A 19,414-nucleotide genomic window follows, 5' to 3' on the forward strand; every position below is an offset into this window, starting at 1 on the left:
CTAGGAATCAAACCCAGGTCCTCTACAAGAGCAACAAGTGCTCATAAACACTGACCTACAGCTCCAGTCCTACAGGCACTAGTTTAATTTGATCTTTAGAAATTCTTGGCTGTTTTCCACAATTTTTTATTCCAGTTCTTGCTACCACAAAGATTTGGAAGCATTTAGGTAGAAACACTTTCAGAATAATCAGAAAACATTCCTTATCATAACTATTTTTTTAATGGAGACAGCAAAAATTAGGAATGTGAAGTAGAATGATTTACATTTATGCAAAAATCTAGACTGGAAGCTTCCATCCTCATATTTAACTCATAGGCCAAATACAGCGCTCACCCAGGAAAGGTTGGCCATAGCATTCTACTCAGATAGCCCGCGCATGGATGCTCAGGTGGCCGGCATACAATAGTCAAGTATTCATATGCACCCTATCAGGGTACTTTAAATCATCTCCATATTATTTATATACCAAAATACAATGTAGATGCTATGTCAATATTTGTTATGTATTATTTAGGGAGAGAGAAGAAAAATCTACACCTGTTTAGTGTGAATTTGATTTTATTTTCATTCAGTTTTATTTATACATGCTTATGTAGAAGGACAACTTTCTAATAAGTTTAAAAATGATACCCATAGATAATTGTACCTCTCACCCCTTATAAAAGCTCCTTTTTGCAGTAGACAGAAATTATCACACACACACACACACAAAAAAAAAAAAAATCACAAGTGATAAAACTACAGAGAACAACTTGGTATACAGCTATGCATCTAAGACCTGCATTTACAATACAACTCCTGTGCCTAAGGTTTGAGGAACTTGAGGGAAGAGGGGGCTGAAAAATTGTAGCAACAAGAAGACCAAAAAGTCTGCTGTGAGATTGTGTCTCCTAGAGATAACAGGAAAGCTTTACCCATGATACCTAAACAATATGGCTGCGTAATCAAGATGTCAACAATGGCAGTACAGGGAAACATGGAAAGGGAAATCTCATTAAGTCTAACAACTAATGACCTGTCAGAAAGGGAGAATTAGACTTCTCCAGAGATGAGCCCTCCAATTGTTTATCCAATGCCAGGTAGTCATCTCTAAATCATGAACTTACAGGCAATGCACTAAATAAAACTTAGCAGGTTGTATTTATGTATTTGTTTACACACACACGCGTGCACACACACAGACAATGTAACAGTAATAAAGCAAAAGAGGCCATGTATTTGATAGCGAGTAAAGGAATAAAGAGAGGCCATAGTAAGGATTGAAGGGAAGAATGAGTAGGGAGAAATGAAATATTTAAAATGTATTTTTTAATGAGGAAAAGGACTAAACTGTGCTGAGGATTGGAGCCAATTTGCACTAAATTATTAATTTGAATACTAGAAACTTTGATAAAATCCCTGAAGCTAGAGAGTAGGAACAAGGTATTTGGAAAGTAGCTCCTGATTGGCCTGGTTTTAGATGATTGCCAGAACAAGAAGCTATAGGCAAAGTGACTCCTAGCTTTCTCCCACTCTGGCTATGAGTGTTCTATGCAGAGACAGCAATATTGCTATGAATTCTCCTTAAAGTCACAGACTGTCAATGGAATGGGGCCCTCTAGCATCACTGGGTACTACACAGTAAGACAATACAGAAGGCGCAAGTTTTTCTAGAAAATCTCGACCTGAAAGCACCCACTTTCTTTCAATTGTCCAGATTATGACACAGAGTCAGACAATGATCTGTTTTGCTTTGTCCTCTTGAGAATCTGCATTTCCTACATTGGTTTAAGGAAATTTCTTTCCCATGACCACATTGTGCACCCGCTAGTGTTAGTGAAGCCCATAAAGTGAGAGTGCTGTGCAGTCCATGTGTTGGTACATACCTGCTCTGTGTGGAAAGCCCTTTGCATTTCTCCTCGTCAGCCTTTTCTGAGACTACTCCTTCCATCTCATGTGACTTTTCATGGTTCCTTCACTTTTATATTCATTCCTGAAACTATCATGACTTTTTTGTGTATTCTTACTATTATTTGTTTTTGTATTTTTCAACAATATATGAAATTGGCTATTCTTGAGGTTACTTTATATTTACTAGTCTGAGTTGATGATAAATGTGCTCTCATCAAATTCCTATTAGGAAACCAGACCTGTAAAACAACAACAGCATTAATAGTCAGGCACTAATACTAATACAATTATTTATAGAACTTGAAAGAAAAATTCTCAAATACATATGGAAAAACAAAAATCCCAGAATTGCCAAAACAATCCTGCACAACAACTGATAGTCTGGAGGTATTTCCATCCCTGATCTCAGGCTGTACTACAGAGCAATAGTAATAAAAACTGCATGGTACTGGCATAGAAACAGAATGGTGGATCAAAGGAATTGAATTGAAGACCCAGAAATAAACCCACACACTTAAGGACACATGATTTTTGACAAAGAAGCCAAAACCATAAAATGGAAAAAAGACAGCATCTTCAACAAATGTTGCTGGTCTAACTGGATGTCTACAATGTAGAAAATGCAAATACATCCATATTTATCTCCCTGCACAAAACTAAAGTCCAAGTGCATCAAAGACCTTAATATAAAACCAGACACATTAATCAGTTAGAAGAAAAAGTGGGGAAGAGCCTAGAACTCATTGGCACAGGAGACAACTTCCTAAACAGAACACCAACAGCACATGCTCTAAAATCAACAATGAACACATGGGACCTCATGACACTGAAAAGCTTCTGTAAAGCAAAAGACACTATAGCCTACAGACTGGGAAAGGATTTTCACCAGCCCTATATCTGACAGAGGGCTGATATCCAGAATATATAAAGAACTAAAGAAGTTAAAAAGCAACAAATTAAGCAATCCAATTAAAAAAAATGAGGTACAGAGCTAAACAGAGACTTCTCTGTAGAGGCATATCGAATGATAGAGAAACACTTAAAGAAATGCTCAGTGTCCTTAGTCATCAGGGAAATGCAAATCAAAACGACCCTGAGATTTCACCTCACACCCATCAGAATGGCTAAGATCAAAAACTCAGTGACAATACATGCTGGAGAGGATGTGGAGAAAGGGGAACCCTTCTCCGTTGCTGATGAGAATGTAAACTTGTACAGCCATGTTAGAAATCAATTTGGTGCTTTCTCAGACAATTAGGAATAGTGCTTCCTCAAGATCCAGCTATACCACTCCTAGGCATATATCCAAAAGAGGCTCAAGTACACAACAAGGACATTTGCTCAACCATGTTCATAGCAGCTTTATTCGTAATAGCCAGAACCTGGAAACAACATAGATGTCCCTCAACAGAAGAATGGATACAGAAACTGTGGTACACTTACACAATGGAATTCTACTCAGCAATTAAAAACAAGGAAATCATGAACTTTTCAGGCAAATGGTGGGAACTAGAAAAGATCTTCCTGAGTGAGGTATCCCAGAAACAGAAAGACACACATTGTATAGACTCACTTATAAATGGACACTAGTCATATAATATAGGATAAACCTACAAAAATCTGAACACTTAAAGAAAGTGAACTAGAAGGAGGATCCTGGGTAAGATGATCAATCCTCACTCAGAAAGTCAAACGGGACAGACATTGGAAGAAGGAGAAAACAGGTAATAGGACAGGAGCTTACCACGGAGGGCCTCTGAAAGACTCTACCCAGCATTGTATAAAAGCAGATAATGAGACTCATAAACAAACTTTGGACAGAGTGCAGGGAATCTTAGGAAAGAAGCGAGAGATAGTAAGACTTGGAGAGGACAAGAGCTCCACAAGGAGAGCAACAAAACCAAAAAATCTGGGCACAGGGTCTTTTCTGAGACTAATATTCCAACCAAGGACCATTCATATATATAACCTAGAACCCCTGCACAGATGTAGCCCATGGCAGCTCAGTATCCAAGTGGTTTCCCTAGTAAGGGGAACAGGGACTGTCTCTGATTTGAATTCGTTGGCTGGCTCTTTGACCACCTCCTCTGGATGGGGAAACAGCTTTGCCAGACCACAGAGGAGGACAATGCAGCCAGTTCAGATGAGACCAGATAAGCTAGGGTCAGATGGAAGGGGAGGAGGACCTCCCCTATTAGTGGACTTGGAAAGGGGCATAGGAGGAGATGAGGGAGGGTGAGATTGGGAGTGGAGGAAGGAGGGGCTACAGTTGGGATACAAAATGAATAAACTGTAAGTAATATAAAAAAATAAAAATAAGAGTCAGGAGCTTCAGGAGAGTCATAAGCTAGCTTCTGCCTCGCTTATGAAGGCAGAGCCCTTATTAAAGAATTTGCATACTTTGAATGAGTCTCCAGACTAGAAGGTACTATCTACCATAGAAGACATCTGACATTATATCTTGACTTTGAGATGTTCCAGTGCCCAGGACAGTAGGAAATATTTCTCTTGATTGTAAGCCACAAGGTTGTTGGTATTTGGTTTCATCCACACAAGTTCATCAGAACAGTAGGTTCTGCTTATAGTTTGCATTATTTATGCTTCATTACTTGGGTAATGAATGAGTGAATAAAGACATATTTTGTTTTGGCTGCAGACTAGATACTACTTTTGAATCATGTGAAGTGACAGTACACTCAGCATCATAGGATGTCACTTTATTTTCTCCTGCAGGGGAAAATTTTATAAATTCAGATACCAGTGCTCAGTTGCATTGCAGTTTTTTCAAGGCCATAAGAAAAGCACATGTGTGCTTGTGCTTGCATTGCATGATTCTCTCTCTCTCTCTGTGTGTGTACAATCTTTTCTGTATCTGAGTATCCTTGTGTATGTGTGTACATGCTTGTGAGTGCCTGTGCATGTTTGCAGGTGTGTGATGCTTGTAATTGCCTCTGAATGCAGATCTTGAGCCTGTGCATGTTTTTGCACACACTCACAGGAATGCACAGACTCACACAAGCATGCACAGATATACATAAGCATGCACACACACAGAAAGCATGAAAGGCATGCACAAGCATGCAACCAAAAATGCACAGGCACACAAAAAAATGAACAAACACAAACAATCATTCATAGGCACACAGCATGCATAGGCACACACGGGGGAGAAAAGCACATGTAATCATGAGACTAGAAGCAACACCACTTAGCTCCAAATTCAAGAACCTTTTGTTGTTCTCTCTTATGAAATAGTTAAAACAAAGTCCATGTATTTCTATGTACTAATGATCTGATTGACTGTTAAGGCAAGGTTTACAGAGCATGGTTCTTCTGGAGATAAATCCTAGTATGTTCAAGAACATACTGAGTTTGTACATCAAACTTGTGCCCATGCTCCCTGACCCAACATTGGATCTTCCAGACTCTTTTCAAAATTTCTTCTCTTGTTGTGCTGTGTCCAGCAGAGAAGCACACAATGCCTTGAGCCTCATGGCTTACATATTGGGAAATGACTATCCTATGGATTTCCCAGAGCACAAAAAAAAAAAAAGGGCACAATGCTTTCCTGACCCAGTCACTGTTCTTGAAGTCTTTCATAAGTAGAAACTTGTTCATTGGTCATTTTCTGCCCTGTGCTACCTTGGGCTATCAATATACATGCATGGTGGGTTTGATTTTGGATCCTTGAAGTGATTATTCCTAAGAAGTTGAGGTATATATGGCCCGCTTGGAGGTAATGATCAAAAATATAACCTCCCATTATTTTTTATAATAGTTTTTCCAAGAACTGCATTCAAATTAGGCTCCTGGCATTTTATAGGAAGTCTCATACAAAGGTTGGGTTTAAAAAAACCAAATATAGCCAAGAGTAAATGAATATGAGCACATATTAATTAGCTCAGGAGAGACACATTGGACAGACAGCACAGAGCAGGGACCCAGAGAACAGTAGAGTCAGGAATGTCCTTAGTTGTTTTACCAGGATTGTTAGAAGGAATCACTGGTTTCTTATCTACTACTAAATAAGCACTCTTACTTGAAACCTACACGAGGTTGGGATTATAACTCCAGTCAAGACACTAATCCATTTTTGTGAACAGCTTTAGGGTTGGATTCCTAGATTCTCAAGTTAAACAAGGTTGTACCAATTCTCTAATTTTACCCCTTGTCATAAAGGGTTTGTGGTTATCTGTCTTCAGGAGGAATGTTACAATAAGGCCTAGTTGAGGCCAACTGAGGTAAAGCTACTTCCTGTGGTCAAAACAATAGAATCTAAGTTCTACCTCTGGACTGGGTGGAGATATCACAGTCCAAGTTACCCATAACCTAAGAGTTAATTTAGCTGGACTTTCAATCACCTGGGCAAGACACTACAACTCAGGACATCCTATTAACCGAAAGCCATACTAAAAAGATGGAAGGAATAATTGCCACTTTAGTGAGCTAATGTACTTTTCCTTCCCAGAAATGCCACCTACTTTAGAGTCCTTTAAGGAGCCACAGTTCTGCTAAGGTCTACTTACTTTTGTGAGTCTTAACTCTCTCTTTTCAGTCTTATCTCACCTCTTCTCTGTGTCCCAATTTCTCTCTTTTATATACCCTCTGTGACACAGAGGTGCTGTCTTGGACACTTGGAGCTTTCTCATTTTTCTTCTCTGAAAAATCCCTCCTCTCCCCTTTTACTGTGTAGCTGCTTACAAACGACGTAGCTTTCTTTCTTCCCTGTCTCCATCTCCCCCTCCAGTAGCCTCTGAGCTTTATAGCTTGTCTATCCTACAATTTTTCTTTTAGGAAAAGTGTTCAAGATTCCTTCTGAGTCCATTTTAAAGTTATTTTATTAATGAGACTAAGTACTCTAAAAAGAGACCACAGTTTCTTTGTTAGTATATGACATCCTAAGTTGGGGGTCCCCAAAATATCTGGTAAGAGAATGGGCCAGAGATGGATATTGTTTTCCATGCTATCATGTAGATTATTTAATTCCAGGAGCTAAAGGTGGGTCAGATGCTGGCCAAATCTCAGACTTGAAGATTTGATATCTATAATCTTAGCCATGCAAACACTGGCCACTAGACTAGATGATGGTGGAAAGAGAATGGCATAATGAGTTTTAAAATGACTTTTAAGTGAAGAGTTCCCTAACTTAAAATGGGCATCTTCTCTGTACCCCCATTTTTTCTGACTCTGCTGTGAGTCTATTCGATGTCACTGTTCCCAGCCTCATACTACAAGAGTCTGGTGAGAATTCAGGTTGTGAGAATTCTGGTGTATTTGTACCTTGTCAAACCATAGCTGGTTCATAACACTCTAGTTCCACCTCACTTTTTTTTGAGACTGAGGTTGATAGAAGACAGGGGTGGTTAACTGTGGTTAAAAGAAGAATTGGAGGCAGATAAACCCATAGGTTGCTCACTGTTTGTAGAGAATAACAAAAGCAACATTGGAAATGTTCATGAAGGTGCAGGAAGTTGATGACTATTATCCATGAACAGGATTGACAGCATCAGGAGAGAGGGGCAGACATATGTGATATACCTGACTTCTTCACAGACCATCACCTCCTCCAAACCTGACAAAAGTCCATTCCTCTTACCACCTTCCTACCTTCCAACAAATACCTAGTGGGACAGCAACCCACAATATACTGAATCTTTAAGAAAGACAGCTGTATATATTAGGTTTTGTTTTGTGTTTTCAAAGTCAGGCTTTCAAACAATTTATAAAGTTATTATGGACATATGAGTTCAGTATGGATTCACCTCATAGGTTCTTTTTATTACATTTTAGGTCTCAGATAAATATCATAAAAGCCATTGTAGCCTCCCTGCTAAAATCTTTGCCTCATCTCCTCAAGTACATGCAAACTAGTGTGATTTTTCAAAATATACAGTCAAGGGTACCCATTTCTGACCAACTCTGCATTAACTATGGGAGAAAAAAAGAACAGAAATTCAAACCCTGTTGTGCGATTTTGGTCTGTAGATACATGTATGGATCAAGCAGAAAGAAAGTGAAAAAGGAAGAAAAGATGGAGTTAGGAGAGGGCAGAGAAGAAAAACATGCAGAATATTGGAGGAACGCTTATTCCCTGAGCATGAAGCCACTCTGAAGAGATCATGAGCTGCAAATTAAACAATCCTTCAGTAAGAATTTTGACAAGGAAATTTCATTAGGGATTTAAATCTCGATGGAAGCTCAAGTTGCTGCATTAAGATATGAAAATTGTGCAAATATTGTTCCTTAGAATGATGTTTGCCGCAGGTCATTGAGCTTCAGTCAATGAAATTTAGAGTGATAAATGTCTTGTTGAAAATAACTATCAGAGGAAAGGTTCCAGGAGAGGGAGAAAAGATCCCAACAGTTAGGAGCTTCGGCCCTAGAGGCATTTGGAAGAGAAGTGAGACTGGAGTGTTAAGTGGCTGTGTGACCTTGAGGTAGTGTGGTTTGCATCTCTGCCGTCTAATTTCCACATCCATAAAATGTGAGCAATTTCCAGTGCACTCCCCACTTGTCTGTGATTTAATGAAATAATCTAGTCTCAAAGCCCTTCAGCACAGTTCCTGGCATGCAGAGCATCTAACCGCATGTTCATAATGATGACAATGATGAGAAACAGAGTGGACTAAAAGCTACCCAGCACTGGCTTTCCCTGTGTCCATCTTTTACTGAAAGCTACCCTCACTGCCCTCTCTCAGATGAGAATTAGAAACTGTATAAATATGCCATGGTTTAAAGAGGTATGTAAATGTTATGACCAATACATTTCAGTGTTTACACATAAGCATGTTCTTCCCCTTCATTAGTTGGTAGAGTCCTCAGAGCTGAAATCCTACTGTATTAGCATAATCTTGCTGATTAGTTTACTTTTAGTAGTTGTTTATCAAAAGCTGGTGGATCTCATAAATAAATATATACATGGATAAATATATGACATAATATGTGACTCAGGGACTCATCTAGAGATTCTTTTTAGTTTTTTTATTTATTATTAATTACAGTTTATTAATTTTGTATCCTACCTGTAGCCCTCTCCTTCATTCTCTCCCATTCCCACCCTCTCTCCTTCTTCCCTACCCATGCCCCTCCCCCAGTTCACTGATAGAGGAGGTCCTCTTTCCCTTCCATCTGACCCTAGCCCATTAGGTCTCATCAGGACTGGCTGCATTGTCTTCCTTTGTGGCCTTGTAAGGCTGCTCCCCTCTCAGGGGGAGGTGATCAAAGAGCCAGAAACTGAGTTCATGTCATAGACAGCCTCTGTTTCCTTTACTAGCAACCCATTTGGATTCTTAATATGTAAAAATTTTTGATCTTTGCTGTGAGTCTCAGCATCTGCTTCAATCCCCTGTTGGGTGGAGCCCTTCAGAGGCTCCCATCCTGTTCTCTCTCTTTCAATGCTTCTGCTGTTTATCCTGTTTGTCATTCTGAATGAGATTTAAGCATCCTCCCTAGGGTCTTCCTTTTCTAGCTTCTTTAGGACTATTGATTTTAATATTTTTGTCCTATATTATAGGGCTAATATCTACTTATAAATGAGTATATATCATGTGTGTCTTTCTGTTTCTGGGTTACCTCACACAGGATGATCTTTTCTAGTTCCATCCATTTGCCTGCAAATTTCATGATTTCCTTGTTTTTAATAGCTGAGTAATATTCCATTGTGTAAACAAACAGCAATTTCCATATCCATTCCTCTGTTGAGGGATATCTAGGTTGTTTTATGGAAGAAGGGGGAGGAGAATAGAAGGACACAGAGAGGGCAGGAGCCCTATTTCACCTTGGTGATGTGGCCAGACCACAGAAAAAGAGGATCCAGGCAGTCCTGATGAGACTTGCTTGGGGCAGAGAGCAAAAGAGGAGAACACCCCCCCCCCTTTCAGTGCACTAGGGGAAGGGGATAGAGGGAAAGAGAGGGTGGGACTGGGAGGAGTTGAAGGGGGGTACAATAGGGATATACAATGTAAACATTGTAAAAGAATTAAAAACTAAAAATACAAAAAAATCCTTGATCTTGATTTCAAGGAGTTTTAGTATTTGACTCATACAGACATATGTCTTTTTGATTCATTTTTTTTCGACAAGAATACTTGGGTGACAGAAAAACAAGTTCACATAATTCTATAACACCCAATCCTAAAAGAACCCCCTTGAGCAAATCAGTATATATTTTTAACTATAGATTAAAGAATGTTCATTATGCAATCCTACATAAAAATAATTTCCTGTTTTCTGTTCGATATGATAGAACCATTTAAAGCATTTATCATTCCAGTGGAAGATAAGATATGAGAGACGTTTCAAAGATAAGCCTGTTGGGCATTGTGCCTGATATTTCTTTTCCCACCATTGGTGCATCAAACAATTCCATGCACCTCAATCCTTAATCTTAACTATAATGGATCATAGGGAATCCCCTCCCCTTAGAGCCCATCATCATGCGTGTGTATCACAAACTTAACATCTGCACTGATAGTCTCAAATTTGCCAATACAATTTGAAAATGTATGTCATTATCCTCATTAAATTAGCTTTCTGAACCCAATCAGGTCACAAAATTCCATATTAATGAGAAATTACTTTACCTGCTTTGTATCATCTACAAGGCCTTGTCTGGAGTTCTATACTTGATAAAAATTTTATAACCACATATAAAGGTTAATCAATTAGTTAATTAATTAATTCATGGAAGAAGGGTCTAGTGAGATAGTGATATGGCTCAGTGGGTAAAGGCATTCCCACAAAGCCTGACCACCTAAAGTTCACTCCCCAGGACTTAGATGGTTAAGTTTTTCTCTCTCCTCCATGTGTGCACCAAGGGATTCCTATGTGCACATGAACACATGAGTGAGCAAATGCATGTGTGCCCAGGCACACAGAGACCTACACACACAAACACACAGTGCATATAAACTTAATTTGAAAAAAAAAGTATTAGAAAGATGGAAAGTAGAAAAGGAGGTGAGAAGAAAGAGAAAGACATAAAGAAGGAACAAGAATGAAAAACACTTTAGGGACTAGCTTTGGGGAATAGAAGAGAAAGAGAGAAAATACAACACCAAACTCATTTCTTAGTACTCTAAGATTCACAATGTCTCAAAAGTATTTATCCAAGCACAACTTGGATACTAGTTTCAGAAACTAGCTCAAGAAGTCTTCACAAGCATAAAATGAAGAAAATACAGAGCAACACAGTACCACCACTCTTGTGATAATTTTGGGAGAATGGTATCTCACACTTCAAAGAACAGAGATCTTCAAGGTTGGATGGGTTGCTGGCCCTTCAGCAACTGTCACACTCATCAAGGGGGGATAATATTGTAAATAATTACAACACGGTGAATGCCTTGTCAAGATAAAACACATTTAAATGAAATTAAAGAAAAACTTCCATCTTTAGATACATTTAAATTTTGCCAATGTAATTTGGCTAGACTTTTACAGGACAAATTGATACATACCTTGTGAGAAGATGGCCAGACAAATTCTTTGTGTTATAAAAGACAGGAGGACTGGAAAGAACACTTCTTTCTATAATCAATACAAAATAACTTCCAAAATACTCACGAATGGATGTGAGATATATGTAAAGCCGTAACATTGCTTTTACAGTTTATGTCATTATGCTCACTGAATTAATTTTTGAGTCTCTCAAAATCTCCTTTCTTAAGTGGTGATTCAATTGTAGTAACCACTAACAGAGTTAAATAACCGTCACAGCTAATGTAAAATCTTTGCTTTTAACCAGAACTGATCATTTTCACATGGAAAGTTACTTTTAAATTCATATACCAACTGCAACTAATAAACAATAGTATTGGGGGTTGTAAAAACTGTCTTCTTTCATTAAGAAAAAAATAATTTCTTTAGTATTAAATCCTTGATATGAAAATAGGGTAGTCAGACTGGAGCTGAGTTTTTAATGTTTATTTGAAAACATCTTAAGTAATTTCATATTCATATTTTTTTTCAATAAGGTAAATTCAATAAGGTAAGGTAAGTTCACCATTATCACAAATTACCAGACAAAGTCTAGGAAGCAATATGAAATTTCAGTTTCATAAGATTCTTCAGAGTAACAATAGGCTATTTCTCTATATGTTTCTTGCTGCAAGAGAGTGGTATTAGGATCCAGCCTGGGAATTAAGGCAGGGGGTTGCCTGAGTTAGATTCCCAGCTGAGGTGCAGGGTGGCATTAAGCTGAAAGTTAAGACTCACATGAGAGAGAACCTAGACTGAGTTAGCTATGATTGTGCTTCTGACAAGGACACCTTCACCACATTTTGTCCTTGGCAGCTTTCAGATTCACAGGAATGAAATACAACCTTAACCTAAGTTAAGACCTTCTTTCAGACAGGAACATCCATACATCCCATTACAGAGAAGAAAAAGAGTTGACCTACTTGGATCCGATAAGATGGAGTCTGTTTTCGGCAGAAACTGATCACAACGGACTCCTTGGTAGCCTTCTTTGCACCTGAGAAGAGGGGATAAATGAAAAATGTATGCATGTAGTTGTGAAAGATTCAAGATTTCAGCAAGCAGATTAAGCACAAAGAGTGAAGTGAGAATAGTCTATTAAGCCTTTAGTATTTGATTTTGCCTGTTCCCAATATCCACAGGCAGATTCAAAACAACAGAAACAACCAGAAGAAAACAGATTTGCAATTAAAACTGCAAAAGCAATATCCGAGGAACAAATCCACCAACAGCTCAAACGTCCCTCTCAGTAGTGTGGGTAGTGGTTATCCTAGTTCAAAGCTGGTAGCAGGTGCACGCGTCTGTATACATTAATGTGGTTTCCAAATGCATTCAGGAACAATGCAAAACACATTTTTTTTTCTTACACAACACATTTTCGAATACAGCATAGCAGTTACAGATTTATGATTACTGTGTTATTACTTTGTATCTTATCAGTTTGCTCCTTTTCTTTGCCACAAGCACCAGCATTTCACCTGGCAAGGTCTGAGGGGCATCTTTGTAACTAGGTTTCTCTGTTTGCTCAGTTACATTTAGAAAATATATGCAAAGTACCTAGTCTCCACCAGGCATTCTTACAGCAACTATCCCAAGGGAGTAACTTGCTGAGGCTGGGGAAGCAGCAGGAAGGAGGTATATCTAACCCTCAGTCTTGCTGCTTTCACCTGGTCAATCAATCAGGATGACAGGACAACCTCAGACAACAGCAACATATCTATTGCCAGTTCAAGCAACAAATGTAACGAAGGCCCAAAACACTACCTTGGTACAGTCTCTTCAAGGAGGACAGTATGTTTAAGTAAGCCTCATGTAGATGCTTGTTTAATGTGTTATGCTGGAGCTAAGCAGAGGAGTCACTATTGTCACCACGGAGATGAATCTGTCTTACTCATAGAAGGAAAAACTGGGCTGCTGACAGGAAAATCAGATTTGAAAGAAACAGTCATCTGTTTGATAGAAATCTATGAAATTGACACAAGTATTCCACGATATGTTTCTGCTGGCAGGGGGTGGGGGGGCTATGGATTCTTCATCTGTCATGCGCTTTGTTTTCTGAGTGTGACAAAGTGTGAGATGAGGCTTACTTCAAGAGGGTTGCTACACCGAAGGCACCTACGTCATTTTCTGCCTTTCCTTTTGAGCCAGATTGGAACTCTAGTAATCTGACAAGCTTTCTTCAACACCTTTTAAAAACGAGACACTGAAGTACTGACAGTTTTTCCAATCGACTGAGAGCAAAGATTTCTACTATGTGTATACAGAAGTCTCAGATGCCTACAAATTTATTTATCTTTCTCTTCATAGCTTTAAAATAATATATATATATATATATATATATATATATATATATATATATATATATCTTCTTGTGCTAGAAATAAAGTGGGCAGATGGCTGGCTTTGTAATGACAAAAAGTCAGCCAGACAATCCTTTGGGTTGAAACATACCTGTGATAAGATAAAGTTCCCTTTTCTGAAAGCTGCCCCGGTGTTGATATTTACTCTTATTCAGAATTGTCAATGTCAAGTCACTTCAACCCTCATTTCCAGGTGACTGTGAGTTATGCCTTGGATATGTGTTATCATATACCCCCACTTTCTGGAGACATTATTTCCAACTCATGCAGGAGGTATTAAGTACCCTTTAACTATTTGTATGTTTATTTAATGTGAAAATGGCATCCTAGGGTTGACAGCTTTTAAAGTGAAGTGCCTTTATTTGTTTGTTTACTTATTTATTTCTTTTTGCTTTGTGTTTTAAAGGGTTGTCATTACTAAAAATACATTATTCCATTAGTGTGTGGAAAAGAAAATAAAGAAAAAGTTTCAATTTTTTTCTAGTCTTAAAACAGCTGACCATGAATCAGAGCCCACCTTACAGTATTATCCTTCTTTGGGCAAAAGGAAAAGTGTAAAGCTGGCTTCACATCTGTGGGCTGCAGATAGAGCTTGATGGTAGGATAGCAGCTCTGCTCAGGCTACATGGCCCAGCATGGGCCCCACAGCCACATTCTCAGCCACAGCAAGCCCTTCTCTGTTAGGAAAGAGACAAGTACATGCAGGCTCCCTGCCAATTGGTGCTATGATTTGGAAAAAAAAAAACACATAAATTTCTCATTTAAAAATCACACATGCATCACCTTGATAAGTTCAGACTCATCCAAACATAAAGGTGGAATGTTGTGAGCATGGACTGCCGATGAATTGAGTTGGATCTTTGGCAATATTAAAGTGTCAGAGGGGAAAAAGTCTTCAAACACACCTCTGTTACACGAGTGACTCTGGTGATGCTGTGTGGATCCCTTCTGTTCCTTATTTGGAAGATGGCAATAGCTATGGTTTTGTTTTTGGAAAACAGAGTATAAAGAACAGAAAGGTCATTTATATAGCAGAAAATTGGTTTCATCTTAAAGCATGATATAATGAGTGGCATTTAAGAGTGTATGTATAATGTTTAGTGGTAAATTTGATTTTCTTTTAAAAATCACAAATCTTTCCTTAGCTAGGTTACTATCTGTTCACTTTCTTCTCTACTTTGCTTTGAACCCTCACTCAGTCCACTTGTTCTCTGTATTTATTTCTCTTTTAGAAACCTGCATCACAGCCAGTATATTAAAAACACAATATTGTTCAGTTATTTCACAGTCAAGTTTTGATTTTGCAAACTCAGGTAGGAAACAGCCAGAGTTGACAAAAGGTTGCATGAAGAAAATGAGAGAATTATTACCAACTGTGAAATAACCACAAAGCAAAGTTGGTTTGCAAGAGCTGAGATATTTTCCTGTGGGCAAATTAGCTTCAAATTCCCCATGTTTACTCTGAGCTCAAGAAGTTGTCTCTTTAGAAAACTGTAACTTCTTAAAAAGTATTTTGTTTTATTTTCAAATATAAAAAGCCATGAGAAGGAGACACATGGTGGGGGACATTCAAAGTCAAGTAGAGCAGGTGAAAAGAGGTAGCCGTAACTATGGTTGTTTCCTGTAATAAGAGAGACTGGCCACCAGCAATGGTGGACACAGAGTGAGGAAAGAGATGCACATTCTGCAAACCCAGATCCAGTGTCTGCAAGGTCTAGCCAATTATGAGCATAGGTACCACATGGCACTGATCTCCCCAGAGAACAAGATTGTGTCATTTCAAATGTACACATGACTGCTCTTCCTCACACACTCAGATTTGCCTTTACTCTTCTTTCCACATGTCAAGTTTCATCTGAAATCACAAGCATCCTTTCATATTATTTTTCTCTCCTCTACATTGCCCTAAGAAAAAAGCCCTGTGGCTAGTTTTAGTAAAAAACAAAACAAAATAAAACAAAACAAAACAAAAAATAAAAAGGACAATCAGTAGAGCCATGGATACCAGCCAAGATGAGGAAGAACAAAACACATTATCTTTGGCTAGAATTCAGTACTTGTTTTGTTTGGCATGGTGAAACAGAAATGACCAATTTATCAAGACTGCATGTGCAGGGACCCCAAAAGAAAAAGTTTTAAATAGTCCAGTTGACACGGGTTCACTTCCCTGCGATGTCGGGGTGGTAAATAGCAAAGCATGCACTGACTGCACTGACTCGTGGTTGCTGAAGGGCTAAAGAAGAAGTGAGGGTTGAGTGCTCAGCTCTAAATGGGACAAGTGCAAGCTCCCCCCACTACGTCTCAGGCAACAGCCCAGAGATAGGAAAAGAAAAAATAAGAGCAAGAAGCTGGGCAGAAAAGCAGTGATGTACTGGCTTCAGAGTATGACACAATCAATCCACAGTGATCTTAAAGCAGTTGATGGGCCAGAATAAGACTGGTTCTGTCAACAGCCAATCCCAGATCAGGGAGGGGATCACAGGGCCCATCCCCACTAATGAACTACTGGCTGTTAATAGAGCAGGAACAGTTATCATATCCAGCTGTCTAACCAAAGGTAAGCTGATTTGGTTCTGATAATTAGTTCCAAACCCATGAATGGTCATGGAACTGGTAAATAAAACAAAAAGACATAAATGTAGGGAAAGAACTACATAGACGTTTGAAGGTAGATAACGGGTGGGAAAGAGATATAAAGAGCAGTGGGCAAGAATCACCATAATGCCCCATATATCCATACAAAATTGTCATAGAATAAAATTAATCGATAAAAAAGTAGTGTGTTCGACAGGAGTTGCCATCTTTGGTTGGCTTAAGCCAATTCTTGCAGCCATCAGCCCAACTACTAGCATCACCATTTGCATCCTTTTCATATAGTTCTCATACAGCAGTTTCTTTGTTTGAGCCAATTGTTCTATTGACTACAGGTAAAAGCTGAAAATTTTCCAGGTGTCTTTACTAACTATCTAATGCTTCCAGAATTTTAATTTTAGCTCCTTGATAGAATAATTTAATTTAAAGTACCTCCATGTGAAGTGCATTTTTCACTTTCTCTTCCTCCTAAATTCATTTTCTCATTTCTTAGTGGAAGGAGGTTTTGCTCACCTGAACTGTTCTCTCATTTTTGTCTTTCTCCATTCTCATATATGACCCAATTACATGCATGGATGTTTTATCCAACACATGGTTTTCATAACCTATCTTCCTCATTCATTTCATAATTGGTAAAACTTGAGTTTCTATCCTGACTTTTCACTTATTTTTTGTCTGAATGAAGTTTATATACATTAACACCTTTCCTGGTGAGGTGGGCTTGCTAGACCACAGAGAAAGAGGATGTAGCCAGTCCTGATAAGACCTAATAGGCTAGGGTTAGATAGTAGGGGAGGAGGACCTCCTCTATCAGTAGACTAGGGAAGGACATAGTGGGGGAAGAGAGAAGGAGAGTGGGACCAAAAGTAGATGAGGGAGGGGGCTACAGCTGGTATACAAAGTGAGTAAATTATTTAAAAAATAGTTATTATGAAGAAACCTTTCAAAAATATTATTTAGTGACATTGTTTCTCAATTTCAACTCAAGTATAATCAGATGATCAAAATAATAAGAAAAAAATAATACAAAGTTGATTACTATACTTCTGATCTAGCTATTTTTATATCTAGAAAAAAATTTCCTTTGTGCCTTCAGATAATGCAAAAAGAAGAATATATGAACAATTAAAATGTATTCAAGATACTTTTAATACCTGGATTATATGCAATCTCTGTTAAAAATTCTGTGACAATTATGAATACATTTAGTATTTGGGGGCTGAGTGACTACAGCACTACATGATTCTGAATCCTGGATCTAGTATTTAGTGAGTGCTTAATCTCCTTCATCCATGAAGATAACAGTAATTCTAGACATTAACTATTGTTATTGATTCTAAATTTTGATGTTCCTTAAACTGTCATCCCAGCCTTTTTAGAAAGGGAGCAGATACATCAGTTATCTACACTAATTCAAGATCCCACAAGAATGATACTCCCTGTAAACACAATGAATTGATTTCAAACTTCTGCCTTATCTATGAACCCTCTGATTCCTTCCACAGAAATTTGTTCAATGTATAGATTGTCATTAATTTTACATTTCATACAAAATTAAATACTTGGAAATATAGTTCAGATACCATAAACTAAATCTATTATTTTAAAAGTGCTAGATCTAAATTTATAAATTACCCAATATCAAAATGCTCTTAACAAAAACAGTGTCATTGATGACATAAAGATAAACTTTTTCATTTAAAAAATCTTTATTACCTATAGCTAGAAAGAGTCCCCATGAGAAATTTACTAAAGATTAATAAAATTTTTTTATTCATAATTTGAAATTAGAAACATTCTAACAAAAATGCATGCTAAGAGGATATTTGCTTGCTTATATTCACTGTAGTGTTATTTACAGTAGCCTTGATATGTGGTTGACTAAGTACCTAGTAATAACCGAGGGAAAATAGATAAAGAAAATATAACAACAATGAGATATTTTCAAGCATGATACAAGAATTTGCTTCTGTCCATTGGGCATCACAGGTAAAAACTGTACCCACTGTGTACATCACCGAACTGTATAGAACCAGCTTAGAGAAAACAGCTACATCTTCTACAATATTGCTCATTTGGAACTTAAAAACTTGAGTTTAGAAACAGAGCAGAAAGGTGGTCTCCCAGGAGCGTAGGGCTGGGATACCAATGTTGATGACCCTTCATAACGACAAACTCCCTGGATTGAAAACAAATCTAAACCAATTAACCAATTAACCAACCAAATGAAAACAAAGGATGGATTCAATCAAAATAAAGAGAAAATAGATACAGAGGAGTCATGATTCTAAAAGCTGCTTGATCTGAATGATAAATGTGATGGATAGGCCAGAAATTTTTCTCCCTAAGAATCTGCAGCCTAGCTCTAAAGCATTAATGTCTTTAGAACAAATTCATGTCCCCAGTCAGTCTTCAACTGAAACTAAAATGTGGGTTTGACCACAGAGAATATTGTAACATTGATTAAAGTGTAAGCTTTCTTTAGCTGAACTGAGAATTTAATTAAGTGATCTTATTTAAAAGAGAACACTAATTAAGACAGAAAGATCTGTAAGTTAACCACTTGGTATTAACATTATCTACTGATTAGCTATGGATACAGCCTTTCTACAGTTCTTTTGCCTGTAAAGGAAAGAGTTTAGTGTTGAGATTGTGTAACTTTCAGTGTAGCTCCTGCCTTCAACAATGTAAAGATTTATCAACATATTACTGCAATACCTTATTAGTTTAGAGGCTTCCCAACACAGCTGATGAAACTGATTCTTCTAATTTCACTCTGATATTTCTGACTAATGAAATTGTATCCAAAATCTTAAGAAAACTCTAGGATTCATTTTACAATTCATCCCTTCAGGTAAATTTTGAATATGAAATCTAATAGAGACCAATTCCTTAACTTAAAACTGCTATGATTTCATGTGAAAGTTTTAAGTCTTCTACTTAGATGCAGGAAATAGAATACATTCAGTCACCAAGGAACAAAGGAAAAGAGTGACGAATATGAGATACACTGAGGAGACACAATAGCAAATGTGTGATAACACAGCCCTACAGTCTTCACCTGGCTATGCTTCTAGCAGCTACCTGGCTAG

The 19,414-nt window shown here is 37.9% G+C and overlaps 1 protein-coding gene across 7 annotated transcripts in view; it reads right to left on the reverse strand.

The window, feature by feature from the left end:
* Nrg3 (neuregulin 3) overlaps window positions 1–19,414 on the reverse strand; it is a 1,164,783-nt gene that overhangs the window by 265,916 nt on the left and 879,453 nt on the right. For all 7 annotated transcript variants that reach the window (XM_060390919.1, XM_060390917.1, XM_060390915.1 and 4 more), the window contains exon 3: window positions 12,294–12,367. In XM_060390919.1, coding sequence (XP_060246902.1) covers window positions 12,294–12,367 — 74 coding nt within the window. The remainder of the gene's footprint in view (window positions 1–12,293; window positions 12,368–19,414) is intronic.

The sequence above is a fragment of the Meriones unguiculatus genome, chromosome 9 (genome assembly GCF_030254825.1).
Source record: "Meriones unguiculatus strain TT.TT164.6M chromosome 9, Bangor_MerUng_6.1, whole genome shotgun sequence".
Taxonomy (NCBI): Eukaryota; Metazoa; Chordata; class Mammalia; order Rodentia; family Muridae; genus Meriones; species Meriones unguiculatus.